This window comes from Oncorhynchus tshawytscha, linkage group LG09 (genome assembly GCF_018296145.1).
Source record: "Oncorhynchus tshawytscha isolate Ot180627B linkage group LG09, Otsh_v2.0, whole genome shotgun sequence".
NCBI lineage: Eukaryota > Metazoa > Chordata > Actinopteri > Salmoniformes > Salmonidae > Oncorhynchus > Oncorhynchus tshawytscha.
In genome coordinates, this window is record NC_056437.1 from 45,729,411 (window position 1) to 45,746,269 (window position 16,859).

Here is a 16,859-nt window from a genome sequence, read left to right on the forward strand (position 1 = left end):
CATGGTTAGCAGATGTTAATGCGAGTGTAGCGAAATGCTTGTGCTTCTAGTTCCGACAATGCAGTAATAACCAACATGTAATCTAACTAACAATTCCAAAACTACTGTCTTATACACAGTGTAAGGGGATAAAGAATATGTACATAAGGATATATGAATGAGTGATGGTACAGAGCAGCATAGGCAAGATACAGTAGATGGTATCGAGTACAGTATATACATATGAGATGAGTATGTAAACAAAGTGGCATAGTTAAAGTGGCTAGTGATACATGTATTACATAAGGATGCAGTCGATGATATAGAGTACAGTATATACGTATGCATATGAGATGAATAATGTAGGGTATGTAAACATTATATAAGGTAGCATTGTTTAAAGTGGCTAGTGATATATTTACATCAATTCCCATTATTAAAGTGGCTAGAGTTGAGTCAGTGTCAGTGTGTTGGCAGCAGCCACTCAATGTTAGTGGTGGCTGTTTAACAGTCTGATGGCCTTGAGATAGAAGCCGTTTTTCAGTCTCTCGGTCCCAGCTTTGATGCACCTGTACTGACCTCGCCTTCTGGATGATAGCGGGGTGAACAGGCAGTGGCTCGGGTGGTTGATATCCTTGATGAACTTTATGGCCTTCCTGTAACATCGGGTGGTGTAGGTGTCCTGGAGGGCAAGTAGTTTGCCCCCGGTGATGCGTTGTGCAGACCTCACTACCCTCTGGAGAGCCTTACGGTTGAGGGCGGAGCAGTTGCCATACCAGGCGGTGATACAGCCCGCCAGGATGCTCTCGATTGTGCATCTGTAGAAGTTTGTGAGTGCTTTTGGTGACAAGCCAAATTTCTTCAGCCTCCTGAGGTTGAAGAGGCGCTGCTGCGCCTTCTTCACGATGCTGTCTGTGTGAGGGGACCAATTCAGTTTGTCTGTGATGTGTATGCCGAGGAACTTAAAACTTGCTACCCTCTCCACTACTGTTCCATCGATGTGGATAGGGGGGTGTTCCCTCTGCTGTTTCCTGAAGTCCACAATCATCTCCTTAGTTTTGTTGACGTTGAGTGTGAGGTTATTTTCCTGACACCACACTCCGAGGGCCCTCACCTCCTCCCTGTAGGCCGTCTCGTCGTTGTTGGTAATCAAGCCTAGCACTGTTGTGTCGTCCGCAAACTTGATGATTGAGTTGGAGCGTGCGTGGCCACGCAGTCGTGGGTGAACAGGGAGTACAGGAGAGGGCTCAGAACGCACCCTTGTGGGGCCCCAGTGTTGAGGATCAGCAGGGAGGAGATGTTGTTGCCTACCCTCACCACCTGGGGGCGGCCCGTCAGGAAGTCCAGTACCCAGTTGCACAGGGCGGGGTCGAGACCCAGGGTCTCGAGCTTGATGACGAGCTTGGAGGGTACTATGGTGTTGAATGCCGAGCTGTAGTCGATGAACAGCATTCTCACATAGGTATTCCTCTTGTCCAGATGGGTTAGGGCAGTGTGCAGTGTGGTTGAGATTGCATCGTCTGTGGACCTATTTGGGCGGTAAGCAAATTGGAGTGGGTCTAGGGTGTCAGGTAGGGTGGAGGTGATATGGTCCTTGACTAGTCTCTCAAAGCACTTCATGATGACGGATGTGAGTGCTACGGGCGGTAGTCGTTTAGCTCAGTTACCTTAGCTTTCTTGGGAACAGGAACAATGGTGGCCCTCTTGAAGCATGTGGGTACAGCAGACTGGTATAGGGATTGATTGAATATGTCCGTAAACACACCGGCCAGCTGGTCTGCGCATGCTCTGAGGGCGCGGCTGGGGATGCCGTCTGGGCCTGCAGCCTTGCGAGGGTTAACACGTTTAAATGTCTTACTCACCTCGGCTGCAGTGAAGGAGAGACCGCATGTTTTCATTGCAGGCCGTGTCAGTAGCACTGTATTGTCCTCAAAGCGGGCAAAAAGTTATTTAGTCTGCCTGGGAGCAAGACATCCTGGTCCGTGACTGGGCTGGATTTCTTCCTGTAGTCCGTGATTGACTGTAGACCCTGCCACATGCCTCTTGTGTCTGAGCCGTTGAATTGAGATTCTACTTTGTCTCTGTACTGACGCTTAGCTTGTTTGATAGCCTTGCGGAGGGAATAGCTGCACTGTTTGTATTCAGTCATGTTACCAGACACCTTGCCCTGATTAAAAGCAGTGGTTCGCGCTTTCAGTTTCACACGAATGCTGCCATCAATCCACGGTTTCTGGTTAGGGAATGTTTTAATCGTTGCTATGGGAATGACATCTTCAACGCACGTTCTAATGAACTCGCACACCGAATCAGCGTATTTGTCAATGTTGTTGTCTGACGCAATACGAAACATCTCCCAGTCCAAGTGATGGAAGCAGTCTTGGAGTGTGGAGTCAGCTTGGTCAGACCAGCGTTGAACAGACCTCAGCGTGGGAGCTTCTTGTTTTAGTTTCTGTCTGTAGGCAGGGATCAACAAAATGGAGTCGTGGTCAGCTTTTCCGAAAGGGGGGCGGGGCACGGCCTTATATGCGTCGCGGAAGTTAGAGTAACAATGATCCAAGGTCTTTCCACTCCTGGTTGCGCAATCGATATGCTGATAAAATTTAGGGAGTCTTGTTTTCAGATTAGCCTTGTTAAAATCCCCAGCTACAATGAATGCAGCCTCCGGATAAATCGTTTCCAGTTTGCAGAGAGTTAAATAAAGTTCGTTCAGAGCCATCGATGTGTCTGCTTGGGGGGGTATATACGGCTGTGATTATAATCGAAGAGAATTCTCTTGGTAGATAATGCGGTCTACATTTGATTGTGAGGAATTCTAAATCAGGTGAACAGAAGGATTTGAGTTCCTGTATGTTTCTTTCATCACACCATGTCACGTTAGTCATAAGGCATACGCCCCCGCCCCTCTTCTTACCAGAAAGATGTTTGTTTCTGTCGGCGCGATGCGTGGAGAAACCAGCTGGCTGCACCGCCTCGGATAGCGTCTCTCCAGTGAGCCATGTTTCCGTGAAGCAAAGAACGTTAGTCTCTGATGTCCCTCTGGAATGCTACCCTTGCTTGGATTTCATCAACCTTGTTGTCAAGAGACTGGACATTGGCAAGAAGAATGCTAGGGAGTGGTGCACGGTGTGCCCGTCTCTGGAGTCTGACCAGAAGACCGCCTCGTTTCCCTCTTTTTCGGAGTCGTTTTTTTGGGTCGCTGCATGGAATCCACTCCGTTGTCCTGTTTGTAAGGCAGAACACAGGATCCGCGTCGCGAAAAACATATTCTTGGTCGTTCTTGGTCAAGTTCATGATGCCGTTGACCTTAACAAGGGCCTCAGGACCAGTGGAAGCAAAATAGCCCATAACATATCAAATCAAAGTTTATTTGTCACGTGCGCCTAATACAACAGGAAATGGTTACTTACAAGCTCTAAACAATGGTGAAAAAAAGGTATTAGGTGAATAATGGGTAAGTAAAGAAATAAAACCGGTGCTATGGTCAGACGACACACGCACACACGTGATGGGTTTGACGGTAAAAAACAGAAGCATATCTAGATTTGAACCCCATTGAAAACCTTTTTTTTGAGCATGCAATATAGCTCAGTATTTGCATTATTTATTTATTTTTGCTCATCTTTATTGAGGGTGCAAATAATTTTGGACATGACGGTATGTCAATAATGCTTTTTTTTTTCATTTGGGTAATAATCTAATTTACTCTAGTTACAGGTAACTACTAAAATAATGGAAACCCTAGAATAAATTAGGGATACAAAGTACTGTATATGGAAAGCAGGTGCTTCCACACAGCTGTAGTTCCTGAGTTCATTAAGCATTTAACATCTCATCATGCTTAGGGTCATGTGTACAAATTCTGGGCATGCCATTATTTTGGCATGCCCCATCCACAGGGTACGAATGGTTTGATTAGCATTTGCCATGGCCGTCTCAGTCACCAGATCTCAACCCAATTGAACACTTATGGGAGATTCTGGAGCGGGTCCTGAGACTGCTTTTTCCACCGCCATCAGCAAAACACCAAATTATTGAGTTTCTCGTGGAAGAATGGTGTTGCATCCCTCCAATATTGTTGCAGACACTTGTAGAATCTATGCCAAGGTGAATTTAAGCTGTTCTGGCTTGTGGTGGCCCAACGCCCTATTAAGACACTTTGTGGATGTTTCCATTATTCTTGACATTTACCTGTATATGCTCTGTATAAAGCTCTTTTGCTCTGTGCAATAGTTTTACAGAAAGTGCTTTGTTTGTCCGGTAGAATTCCCTTCTGAGATTCTGGGCCTTATTCAGTAGGGCACATATTGCAGAACATTTTGAAACGGAAAACAAAACTTTGAATTTCTTATTGAGGAAGTCCAGGAAGTCCAATCTCCATTTCAATCTGTTGCAAATGTTTTCTCCTCTTTGTTTCTATACACAACCCTGGTGCATGTTCAGTAATACACAATGTTGCAAAATGCTTTGAAAAGGAAAACACTAAATAAGCGTTTCATGATTGGACCAGACAAGTCCAGGCAGTCCCTCCCCACTTCTTTGTTTCAGACCATTTTTTTCCATTTGGTGCCTAATGAACACGAACCCTGGTGTTTCCCTCCACAGTCGTACTGTTTGCGGCCTACGCCTTCTGCATGTATGCCCTGTACAGTTTCATGCCCCTGGTGGTCAAGATGACCAGTGCCACTGCAGTGAATCTCTCCCTGCTCACCGCTGACCTCTTCAGCCTCTTCTGTGGCATCTTCCTCTTCCACTTTGTTGTGAGTTAAATATACAATTTTTCTGTGGGTTTGCTCTTGAGCCAGAGGGGGTGCCCAAAATTGTTATCCAGAAATGCATTTATTGGACAGAAAGGGGCCCACGCCCATGAGCAAAAGCATATATTGTAAGGTGGATAACGTGGATAAGGTGGATTCTGTTGGTTAATGAGAAGGATTCTGTGGTTTGATTAGATAAAGAAATGTGTATATGAAACATACAGCCAACTCTCAAGCCAATCTTTGAGGTAAATACTGACTTCCATAATGTTTAACTAGCACCTTCTCACAAATGTGTTATAAATTAGTTATACAGAGCAACTATAGCTGCTGATCCAGGGTCTGTGAAATGGATCAATCAAAACGTCTACCTCTGCCCCACAGTTCTCAGGCCTGTACATTGTGTCGTTTGTGGTGATCACCGTGGGCTTCGTCATGTTCAACGCTGTGCCCACCTACATGCCCGTTCCCGAGTCGGACTCCGCTGGTGAGGAGGACGACAGCGTTTGACGACCCTGCTGCCTTTTTTGAGGGAGAAAAAGACCCCCAGAAAGGAGAGACCACCACAGACCTGCTCCAAGCAGGAGCAGAGGGGAGGGGGGCCAAGGAAGAGGAGACAGACGAGCAACAGGCGTGCAGTGACATACGTTACAGAAGAACTCAGCACGAAGATGTAGCCAACTAGATTATGTTTTAAGTTATTCTTTCAACAACTACGTAGATGATGGGGTTTTCTGTAGTTGTATAGAAGCCTAGGTGCTGCCAAGTACCCTGGTGTGACAGACTGCATGGTACAAAGTGAGCTACCCGCTACTATGTACCCAACAATATGGCTCATTCGTTTGCTTTATTAGACAAGCTACTATGCAACCTCACAATATTTTTCTGCTATTGGGTTGACAATCTATATATTTTAGATGATATTTTATCAAAGGCTTACATTGTGTTCTGCCTCCTTTTTAAACTAATCAGTGTATGGTGTGTTGATTACTATATTTCTTCCCCTTGAGGACAATGTATTTGCAAAGCACATTCAAAAAGACAGTTCCTCCAAACAGTATTTATTTGTGCGATTCCAGGTTGCTATAGTAGCCTACTAATACACAATTGTCAATGTATTTTTTTAAAGGTTTTTTTTTTGCAGCAGGTCTTCTGAAAACTAATAGGTAAATGAAACATTTGTGGTGTTTGTGTCTGCCGAAATTATGCCTTTGCCAAAAGTGTTTTTGTATATTGATGATAAAGTTTTATATTCTCTTGTTTCTGGTTACATCTGTCATGGCTCTTCTTTTCTATGTTGTGTTATCATTATTGTGCTAGATCCCTCAGTGACTGTTGAATATTTTAATTTCTAGTTTATGGAGATAGCCTAGAGAACAAACCAGAATTAATACTAGGCTAAAATTGGAGAGAGCCTGCATCATAAACAAGTTACAAGGTCTCTTGAAACCACAGATCAATATCCTAGTTGTCCAATCAAGTCTACACAGTGCAGTAGATGTTGGATTTAAATAACAGATCTCGTGCCTATACACCACATGACCAGATACTATTGATAGATCATTAGAACCTTGAGGTGCGTGCTCAAGCAACCAAGAGGTAAATATAGCCTTATAAATGGCTCCTTTTATCTTATTATATTGTCACTCATGCCTCATTTATACGTGGTGCTAACATGCATACCTTGTTTCTGATCCTATCCACATTCTGATTATGGCCACATTATAGCTGTTGCATCTACACATGGTAAAATGTGTCTTATCCGTCCACATTGTGAACAGATTAGCTGGTGCCTCCCTGTATTCAAATTAATTTACAGATATTGTTGTAAAATATGGATTTATCAAAAAATGTGTGCACAATTAGAATTTGGACAAGATCAGGACAAAGGCTGCATGTTAGCAATGATGTAAAGTACTAAAGTAGTTTTTTGAGCTATCTGAACTTTACTATTTATATTTTTACCTAACTACATTCCAACAGAAAATGTACTTTTTACTCCATACATTTTCACTGACACCCAAATGTAGTTGTTACATTTTGACAGGAAAATGGTCCCATTCACACACTTATCAAGAGAACATCCCTGGTCATCTCTATTGCCTCTGTTCTGGCGGACTCACTAAACACAAATGCGTTTGTAAATGATGTCTGAGTGTTGGAGTATGCCCCTGGCAATCCGTCAATAAAAATACATTTGTGCCATCTGGTTTGCTTAACATAAGGAACTTTAAATTATTTATACTTTTCCTTCTGATACTTAAGTACATTTTAGAAATTCCATTTACCTTTGTATATTTAAATCCAAATACTTTTTTACTTTTAAGTGATAATTTACTGGGTGACCCACAAACTTGAGTCATTTTATATAAAGATTTTTACATTTTATTTTGAGTACTTTTAGCTTATAAAATGCTAAATATAGGCATAGGTCAAGGAGAGAAATCATACTGGTAAAATTTGTTTTATATTGGATATTAGGTTTTAGCGATTAGTGATTGAACCAAGCATGCCATAGCTATAAACGGTATATTCTGAATCGGGTGGATAGAGAACAATCTACACCTTTTTGTTGTTGAAAATATGATTTGGGATTTCAATCTTCAATAGCTCTTACAAAAAGTGTGCCATGACTATGCAAATGATATATTCTGAATTGGGAGGATGGAGAAAATACACAGCTTTTGTATAGTTGAATTATTTTACTTTTTTTTTGTTTAAATTTTCAATAGCTCTTACACAAAGTGTGCCATGACTATGAAAATTATATATTCTGAATCAAGGGCAGATGGAGAACAATTCACATATTTTATGTTTATATATATATATATCAATATATAAAAATAACCAATTGCTTTAGCGATTGTCTCTTTCAGGGTTAAAGACGTTCTCCAGCTATTTAAAAAAAAAACTTTTACTGTTAAAAAGCAATATCCCAAGTATACATACAGTAGAGTACATACACTAAAGGGTAAAACAATATATATGTTTTCAGCAAAAGTATTTATAGACACAACTGCAAAGTTCAAGAATCAGGGCATTCAGGGAGTTGGTCTGATGGGAAGTTGTGATGTCATCAGTTCCCCCCTTGCTTGAGGAACAATAGAGAACAGAAGAGGAAGGCTTGTGCTATATAATGACTTACCTGGACCACCTATTGAGATGTGCCTTTTGTTAAGTAAATCAGTTAAATGAGGTGAAAATGAGACTTGAGTGCTACATTAAAGTGTTAAATTGCAGGTTGTTGGGGTGGGAGGAGGAGGAGGGTGATTAATGGACGGACCCATTCACTCTGGCTGCAACACCACATGTGATTGAGTCCACCTGCAAATCAGCATTTAGAACTAGGACACGAGGAAAAGTATGTGTGTGATTGAGTGAGTGAGTACCTCTCCTGTGCTGAGAGAAAACAAGAATATGGCTTTAAAAAATATCTCCCTATTGATAACTGCAATGTTGTTGATCCATCCTCAGTTTTGCCCTATTACAGCCATTAAAACTACAACTGTTGTAAAGTCACAATTGGCCTCATAGTGAAATCCCTGAGCGGTTTAGGAACTGAGTAAGGACACCTGTATCTTTGTAATGACTGGGTGTATTTATACACCATCCAAAGTGTAATGAATAACTTCACCATGCTGAAAGCGGCCCCAGGTGGTAAGAGTAGGCAACAACACGTCTGCCACGCTGATCCTTGACACTGGGGCACCTCAGATATGTGTACTTAGTCCCCTCCAAGAATTTCCTGTTCACCCACGACTGCGTGGCCAAACACGACTCCAACACCATCATTAAGTTTGCTGACGACACAACAGTGGTTGGCCTGATCACTGACAACAATGGCCTATAGGGAGGAGGTCAGAAAACTGGCAGTGTGGTGCCAGGACAACAACCTCTCACATTCTTATCCCTTGCATGTTAGCTAGCCAACTACGGCTAACTTACAGTCACGCTGGCATCATTTTTATGAATAAATACAAAAAAAGGTAAACTGAAAAAATGGTAAAAATAAACACAGCCTTATTTGCAGTCTTTCCAGCTTCAGTTTGAAGTTATTGTGTGACTGTAGCTGTGTTGCTAGCTAGCTCCTCTGAACACGTGTCCTGACGAGTGAGCAAATTTTCTGTCAGGCAAAATCGCGCCACATTAGCTTGTTATGGATGTATCCAAATAAATGTCACTAGAAAACAGCTTAAACAAATTCAAATTCAGCTACTTTGCTGTTATTCTGGCTGCACTTTCTGACGTGACTGTAATTTAGCCATAGTTGGCTAGCTAACATGCAAGGGATAAGAATGTTGCCAGCCAGTATGGCAATGGAACATTTAGAACAAATGACTGGGTTGCGTCCATAGATACAGAACAAAATGACTGAACAACTTGGTGCGTCTCTAGCAACCCTAGATTTGTGTCAGGACTATATCTTGTGAAATAGTATGAATAAATTAATCAAAATAACATTTTGAAGGAAAATATGTCAATCATTATTTGAATATGTTGGAAACGCATTGTATAAAATTAATAATGCCCTTGAAGCCATTTTTGGAGGATATATTGTGGGCATTGTCACTTAATTGGAAAACCTCCCTGGTCTTTGTTGTTAAATCTGTGTTTGTAATTCACTGCTTGACTGATTGACCTTACAGATAATTGTATGTACAGAGATGACATTGTTGTCATTTAAAAATCATGTTAAACACTATTATTGCACACAGAGTGAGTCCATGTAACTTATGTGACTTGTTAAGCAAATTCTTACTCCTGAACTTATTTAGGCTTGCCGTAACAAAAGGTGTTGAATACTTATTGACATTTCAGCTTTTCATTTTTAATTAATGTGTAAAAATGTCTAAAAACATTTTTTCACTTTGACATTATGGGGTATTGTTTGTAGGCCAGTGACAAAATCTCAATCTAAACCATTTTAAATTCAGGTTGTAACACGTCAAAATGTGGAAAAAGTCAAGGGGTGTGAATACTTTCTGAAGGCACTGAATGTATTGGGTCCCTCAGTCTATGATATTACAGTTTAATTTCAAAATTATGTGAAGTGTCAAAGAATTGCTGGAAATAAAGGAAAGATAAAATTAGGTCCTCACTTACAGTGCTAACACAATCATTACTTCTGTTAAAAATCATTCTGACAAGTAGTGGATGAGGATTACATCAGCCATGATTCAACAGTAACTGTTTTGCAGGAGGGGACTAGTGTGTCAAGGGGTTGAAGTGTGTCCATGTAAATCTGTCATATCTATTGTGTGAGCCTGGGAGTCTATTAAAATATTTTCACACCAGGCCACGCTAACCACAAAAAAACAGTCACACATTCGCAGTATTAAAAATAACCAAAAATATTTATGTCATGTAAGCAAACACTCATGCTCACACAGTTGTGTTGTTTGTTGCAGCCTAAATCAACCACAAAAAAAGCTGTGGATTTTTCTCCATCATCCCCTGATTCAAAATATATCAGTTTGATAGTCATGGCACGCTTTGTGTAAGCGCTATTGAAGATTGAAAGCAGGATGAAAAACAAATCAACATTTTACCACAAAAAAGCAGTGGATTTTCTCAATCCCCCTTATTCAGAATATTCAGTATAATTTTCATAATCATGGCACATCTTGTGTAAGAGCTATTGAAGATTGAAAGCCACTCACTCACAAAAAATACATCTACATTTCAACAACAAAAAGCCATGAATTTTTCTCTATCCTTCCCTTTCATAGTCATGGCATGCTTTGTTTAAAAGCTTTTGAAGATAAAAATCCATATTTCAACATTTTTATTAGGATTTATTTTTATTACAAATACAAAAATGTTCTAAGCCATGGATTTCGCTACATCCTCTACTGATTAAGAATATATCATTTTCATAGTCATGACAAGTTTTGTTTAAAAACTATTGCAATTGAAAGTCTGAAAAGTTTTTTTTCTTAAAAATAAATATTTAAAAAAACATTGATTTTTCTCCAGCCTCCCGTGATTCAGAGTATATAATTTTTCATAGTCATGATGGCATGCTTTGTTCAAAAGCTATTGAAGACTGAAAGACGGAAAATGTTTTTTTTCTCCCTAAGAAAAAAATGCTGTGGATTTTTCTCCATCCTCCCCTAATTCAGAATATACAGTGCATTAGGAAAGTAATTCTGACCCCTTGACTTTTTCCACATTTTGTTACGTTACAGCTTTATTCTGAAATGGTTTAAATTGTCCCCCCCCCCATCAATCTACACACACAATACCCCATAATGACATAGCAAAAACAGGTTTTTAGATTTTTTTTGCAAATGTATTAAAAATACAAAACAGTACTTTGTTGAAGAACCTTTGGCAGTGATTACAGTCTCGAGTTCATGGGTATGACGCTACAAGCTTGGCACACCTGTATTTGGGGAGTTTCCCCCATTTTTCTCTTGAGATCCTCTCAGGCTCTGTCAGGTTGGATAGGGAGTGTCGCTGCACAGCTATTTTCAGGTCTCCCCAGAGATGTCGATCGGGTTCAAGTCCAGTCTCTGAATGGGCCACTGAAGGACATTGAGACTTGTCCCGAAGCCACTCCTACATTGTCTTGGCTGTGTGCTTACGGTCGTTGTCCTGTTGGAAGGTGAACCTTTGCCCCAGTCTGATGTCCTGAGTGCTTTGGAGCAGGTTTCATCAAGGATCTCTCTGTACTTTGCTCTGTTCATCTTTCCCTTGATCCTGACTAGTTTTCCAGTCCTTGCCAATGAAAACATCCCCACTGCATGATGCTGCCACACCATGCTTCACCGTAGGGATAGTGACAGATTTCCTCCAGACGTGACACTTGGGATTCAGGCCAAAGAGTTCAATCTTAGTTTCATCAGACCAGAGAATCTTGTGGTCTGATAGTCTTTAGGTGCCCCCAAGCGGGCTGTCATGTGCCTTTTACTGAGGAGTGGCTTCTGTCTGGCCACTCTACCATAAAGGCCTGATTGGTGGAATGCTGCAGAGATGGTTGTCCTTCTGGAAGGTTCTCCCATTTCCACAGAAGAACTATGAAGCTCTGTCAGGGTGACTATTGAGTTCATGGTCACCTCCCTGACCAAGGCCCTTCTCCCCCAATTTCTCATTTTGGCCAGGCAGCCAGCTCTATTAAGACTCTTGGTCATTCCAAACTTCATCCATTTATGAATGATGGAGGCCACTGTGTTCTTGGGGACCTTCAATGCTAAATAAATGTTTTGTTACTCTTCCCCAGATCTGTGCCTTGACACAACCCTGTCTTGGAGCTCAACGGACAATTCCTTTGACCTCATGGCTTGGTTTTTGTTCTGACATGCACTGAAAAAAACGGGACAAGGTGGGCTGTCAGATTTACAAAAACATTGCGTGGGATTTACTCAAACATGCTTTGTTTCTCCTCTCAATGCGATTTCATTGCTTCCAATCAATACGACTTGAAGCAAAATCAGATCTACTAGTTTGAATCATGTCTGGGGTACGTGAACCAATAAAGTTAATTCATGATGAGTAATGAGGAACAATTCAAACCGCACGAGAGAAGACTCTTCCAGAAAGAACGCTGCCGCGTTAGCGGAGAAGACAGTACCTAGAATCTTGGTCATGTTAAGCATGGTGGTTGATTTTATTCAACATTTGTCAGTGTGGTTGTAGTCAGAATTGTAAGCAGTAACATTATTAGTGATTGCTCCATAATCTCATTTTGTGCTCTTGAGTCTGAAACATAGTGGCTTGGCAGCTAAAGATAAAAGACGATGTTGCTAGCTGGCCTCTATGAACAGTAAAACAGGACTAGGTCAAGATTAACATTTTGAAAAGCGGTAAAGTTAGTTGGCGAAACACCATGATATTTACCTATTGTTCAAGAACTTTGAATTTACCTAGCCAAGAACTAATTAAGGTTTGCTGAGGAGTGCACACCGCTTGAGATAGCTAACATGCTAGCTAACTAATTATTTGGTGAATGTGCATGACATCGTCTGCAATCATTTTGCAGCAGCATTTAGTGTTCCAATTTTTTTTCTTGTGAGGTAAAAGTATCTTTTTAAAGAATGTATTTGCATCAAAACAGACAAAAAAAATTATTACATATTTAAGATCTAGTGATTATACACCTAATCCTATGAGATTGGTGTTTTCATGCAGTTTAACAGTTTGCCCATGGCTGCCTCCATGTTGTAAAACATGGTGCAAAGGTGACATACTTATTGAAATGGGATGTGGAGTTCATTTTAGCAGTTGAACGGTGTTACTATATATTATGGGTGTCCATTTATCAATACATTTAAAATGATTTGACAAAAATACAACTAATTCAACGTACTACACATACCTACCTCATTCTTGGTCTGTTATTTCTTATGAAAAATAACTCATCTCATTCTGTTTTTAAAAAATGCATTAGAGAGAGTGTGTAACCTTATATAGACAGGTGTGTGCCTTTCCAAATAATGCCCAATCGATTGAATTTGCCACAGGTGGACTCCAAATCAAGTTGTAGAAACATCTCAAGGATGATCAATGGAAACAGGATGCACTGGAGCTCACTTTCGAGTCTCATAGCAAAGGGCCTGTATACTTATGTAAGGTATTTCAGATTTTTTAAAAACTTTTAATGCATTTGCAAACGCTTTGTCATTATGGGGTATTGAGTGTAGATTGATGAGGGGAGAAAATTATTTATTCATTTTAGAAAAAGGATGTAACGAAACAAAATGTAAAAAGGGTTCTGAATACTTGTAACGCCCGGGTTGTAGTGGAGGAAGAAGTCAGGCACAGGAAGCAGAGAGTTCAGGGTAGCGCTACTTTTAATGCACCACAACGGTAACCAGACGCCAACCCAAACAAATGCCCCAAACACTGGGAATTTAAACAGTCCAGCAAAATTACAAACACACAGACAACGGTGACCTACAGCCGTGTACACACGTACACTGAAATAATCCCGCACACCCAGCAGGCGGGCCGGCTGGATAATAAAGCCCAACCAATTAACCTCGGTGTACGACGAGCGCCACCCGAACAGGAAGGGGAGCCACCTTCGGTAGGAGTCGTGACAATATTTTCCGAATGCACTGTACCATTTACATAGTCATGGCATGCTCTGTGTAAGCTATTGAAAATTGAAATCCTAAATCTTATTTGTATTTATTATTTTTTAAAGTGGATGGTTCTCCATGGTTCTCCATCCACCCCAGAATATACCCTCTTCATAGTCATGGCATGCTTGGTTAAATAGCTATTGACCAAATAGCCACTGAATGTCCAATATAAAACTAATTTTACCTCGGGAGAAAACCTTTGATGTTATGATTGACAATCGGAATGTCCAGACAGCATATGATATAGCCTGACAGACTGCACTTTGCCAAGTAGCCTAGGCGACACAAAACAAACATGACAATATGATTCATTGTATAATTTAGGTGTTCATCTCTTTGTGTCTGAGTTTGTGACCTCTCAAATCCCATTTTGTTTTGGCGCTGCCTGGTCTCATAGAGTAGACATAATATATTAAAAGTATACACGGAAACTGAAATTAGTATGATATGTTACATTTGGTGTGGTTACACAAGACAGATGGTTACTCTAAAAAAAAGGGTGGTTGGTCGGGATGGATGGGTAGACGCAAATGTCTAGCAACCCAAAGGTTGCAAGTTCAAATCTCATCACGGACCACATTAGCATTTTAGCTAATTAGCCACTTTTCAGCTAGTTAATACTTTGAGCTACGTTTCTACTACTTAGCATGTTAGCTAACACTTCCCCTTACCATTTAACCTAACTCTTAAACTTAACCCTAACCCCTATCCTAGCTAATGTTAGCCAGCTAGCTGCATTGCAACCTAGCTAGAATTCATAACAATTCATACATTTTGCACATCCATAACATATTGTACATTTAGCAAATTCGTAACATACAATGCAACTTGTAATTTGTAACATACAGTTGAAGTCGGAAGTTTACATACACCTTAGCCAAATACATTTAAACTCAGTTTTTCACAATTCCTGACATTTAATCCTAGTAAAATTCCCTGTCTTGGGTCAGTTAGGATCACCACTTTAGAATGATTAATTTCAGCTTTTATTTCTTTCATCACATTCTCAGTGGATCAGAAGTTTTCATACATTCAATTAGTATTTGGTAGCATGGCCTTTAAATTGTTTAACTTGGGTCAAACGTTTCGGGTAGCTTTCCACAAGCTTCACACAATAAGTTGGGTGAATTTTGGCCCATTCCCCCTGACAGAGCTGTTGTAACTGAGTCAGGTTTGATGGCCTCCTTGCTCACACACACTTGCTCAGTTCTGCCCACAAATCTTCCATGGGGTTGAGGTCAGGGCTTTGTGATGGCCACTCCAATACCTTGACTTTGTTGTCCTTAAGCCATTTTTCACAACTTTGGAAGTATGCTTGGGGTCATTGTCCACTTGGAAGACCCATTTGCGATCAAGCTTTCACTTCCTGGCTGATGTCTTGAAATGTTGCTTCAATATATCCACCTAATTTTCCTCTCTTATGATGCCATCTATTTTGTGTGTACCAGTCCATCCTGCAGTGTGCACACCCTCGTGCTTCACAGTTGGGATGGTGTTCAATGGCTTGCAGCCCTCCCCCTTTTTCCTCCAAACATAAAGATGGTCATTATGGCCAAACAGTTCTATTTTTGTTTCATCAGACTAGAGGACATTTATCCCAAAAGTATGATCTAAGATGTCCCCATGTGCAGTTACAAACCGTAATCTGTCTTTTTTATGGCGGTTTTTGAGCAGTGGCTTCTTCCTTGCTGCGGCCTATCAGGTCATGTCGATATAGGACTCATTTTACTGTGGATATAGATACTTTTGTACTTGTTTCCTCCAGCACCTTCACAAGTAATTTGCTGTTGTTCTGGGATCGATTTGCACTTTTCACACCAAAGTACGTTCATCTCTAGGAGACAGAACGCATCTCCTTCCTGAGCGTTATGGAGGCTGCGTGGTCCCATTGTGTTTAGACTTGCATACTATTCTTTGTACAGATGAATGTGGTACCTTCAGGCATTTGGAAATTGCTCCCAAGGATGAACCAGACTTGATGAGGTCTACAATGTTTTTTCTGAGGTCTTGGCTGATTTATTTCGATTTTCCCATGATGTCAAGCAAAGAGGCACTGAGTTTGACGGTAGGCCTTGAAATACATCCACAGGTACACCTCCAATTGACTCAAATTATGTCAGTTAGCCTATCAGAAGCTAAAGCCATGACATCATTGTCTGGAATTTTCCAAGCTGTTTAATGGCAGTCAATTTAGTGTATGCAAACTTCTGACTTCTACACTGGAATTGTGATGCAGTGAGTTATAAGTGAAATAATCTGTCTGTAAACAATTGTTGGAAAAATTACTTGTGTCATGCACAAAGTAGATGTCCTAACTGACTTGACAAAACTATAGTTCATTAACAAGAAATTTGTGGAGTGGTTGAAAAACGAGTTTTAATGACTCCAACCTAAGTGTATGTAACCTTCCGACTTCAACTGTATCATACGAAATGGGTGAAGGACAGCCAGAAATTAATATATACATGAAACGTAACATATCATATCATTTTTATTTTTAATTTATTAATTTTACTAGGCAAGTCAGTTAAGAACAAATTCTTATTTTCAATGACGGCCTAGGAACAGTGGGTTAACTGCCTGTTCAGGGGCAGAACGACAGATTTTGTACCTTGTCAGCTCGGGGATTTGAACTTGCAACCTTTCGGTTACTCGTCCAATGCTGTAACCACTAGGCTACCCTGCCGCCCCATAGTAAATTAAGTGTCTCTATTTAGATACAGAATAATACGAAATGCCCCGAGACCAGGTTTCAGCGCGAAGGTCTGTGTCTGGCGCGCGAGGCTAGGACTGGGCTGTCCCCTTCTCCGCCACCGCGCGGCAGCAGAGACTCTGCATTGCTATGCTTTTCTATGGCTTGGTCTCCTCATCCCCTCAGTGATGCGATCATCATGGAGGAAGAATAGGTACCTGCTATCGAGTGAAGAGGACAACCGCACCACAAAAGCGCAGCTGCTACCTGCGGGAATCTATTGCGTCTTTGGCCGCCTACTCTCATTCCCTTTTCTTGCCTGTAAGTGCTTATTATTGATCCATTTGT

At 41.0% G+C, this 16,859-nt stretch overlaps 1 protein-coding gene across 3 annotated transcripts in view; it reads left to right on the forward strand.

Annotated features, from left to right (window-relative positions):
- Nucleotides 1–6,003, forward strand: part of LOC112258041 (solute carrier family 35 member F2-like) — an 18,619-nt gene extending 12,616 nt beyond the window's left edge. For all 3 annotated transcript variants that reach the window (XM_024432102.2, XM_024432100.1, XM_024432101.2), the window contains 2 exons: nucleotides 4,582–4,736; nucleotides 5,118–6,003. In XM_024432102.2, the coding sequence (XP_024287870.1) occupies nucleotides 4,582–4,736; nucleotides 5,118–5,243 (281 nt within the window). In that variant the 3' untranslated portion in view covers nucleotides 5,244–6,003. The remainder of the gene's footprint in view (nucleotides 1–4,581; nucleotides 4,737–5,117) is intronic.
- Nucleotides 6,004–16,859: the final 10,856 nt, after the last annotated feature.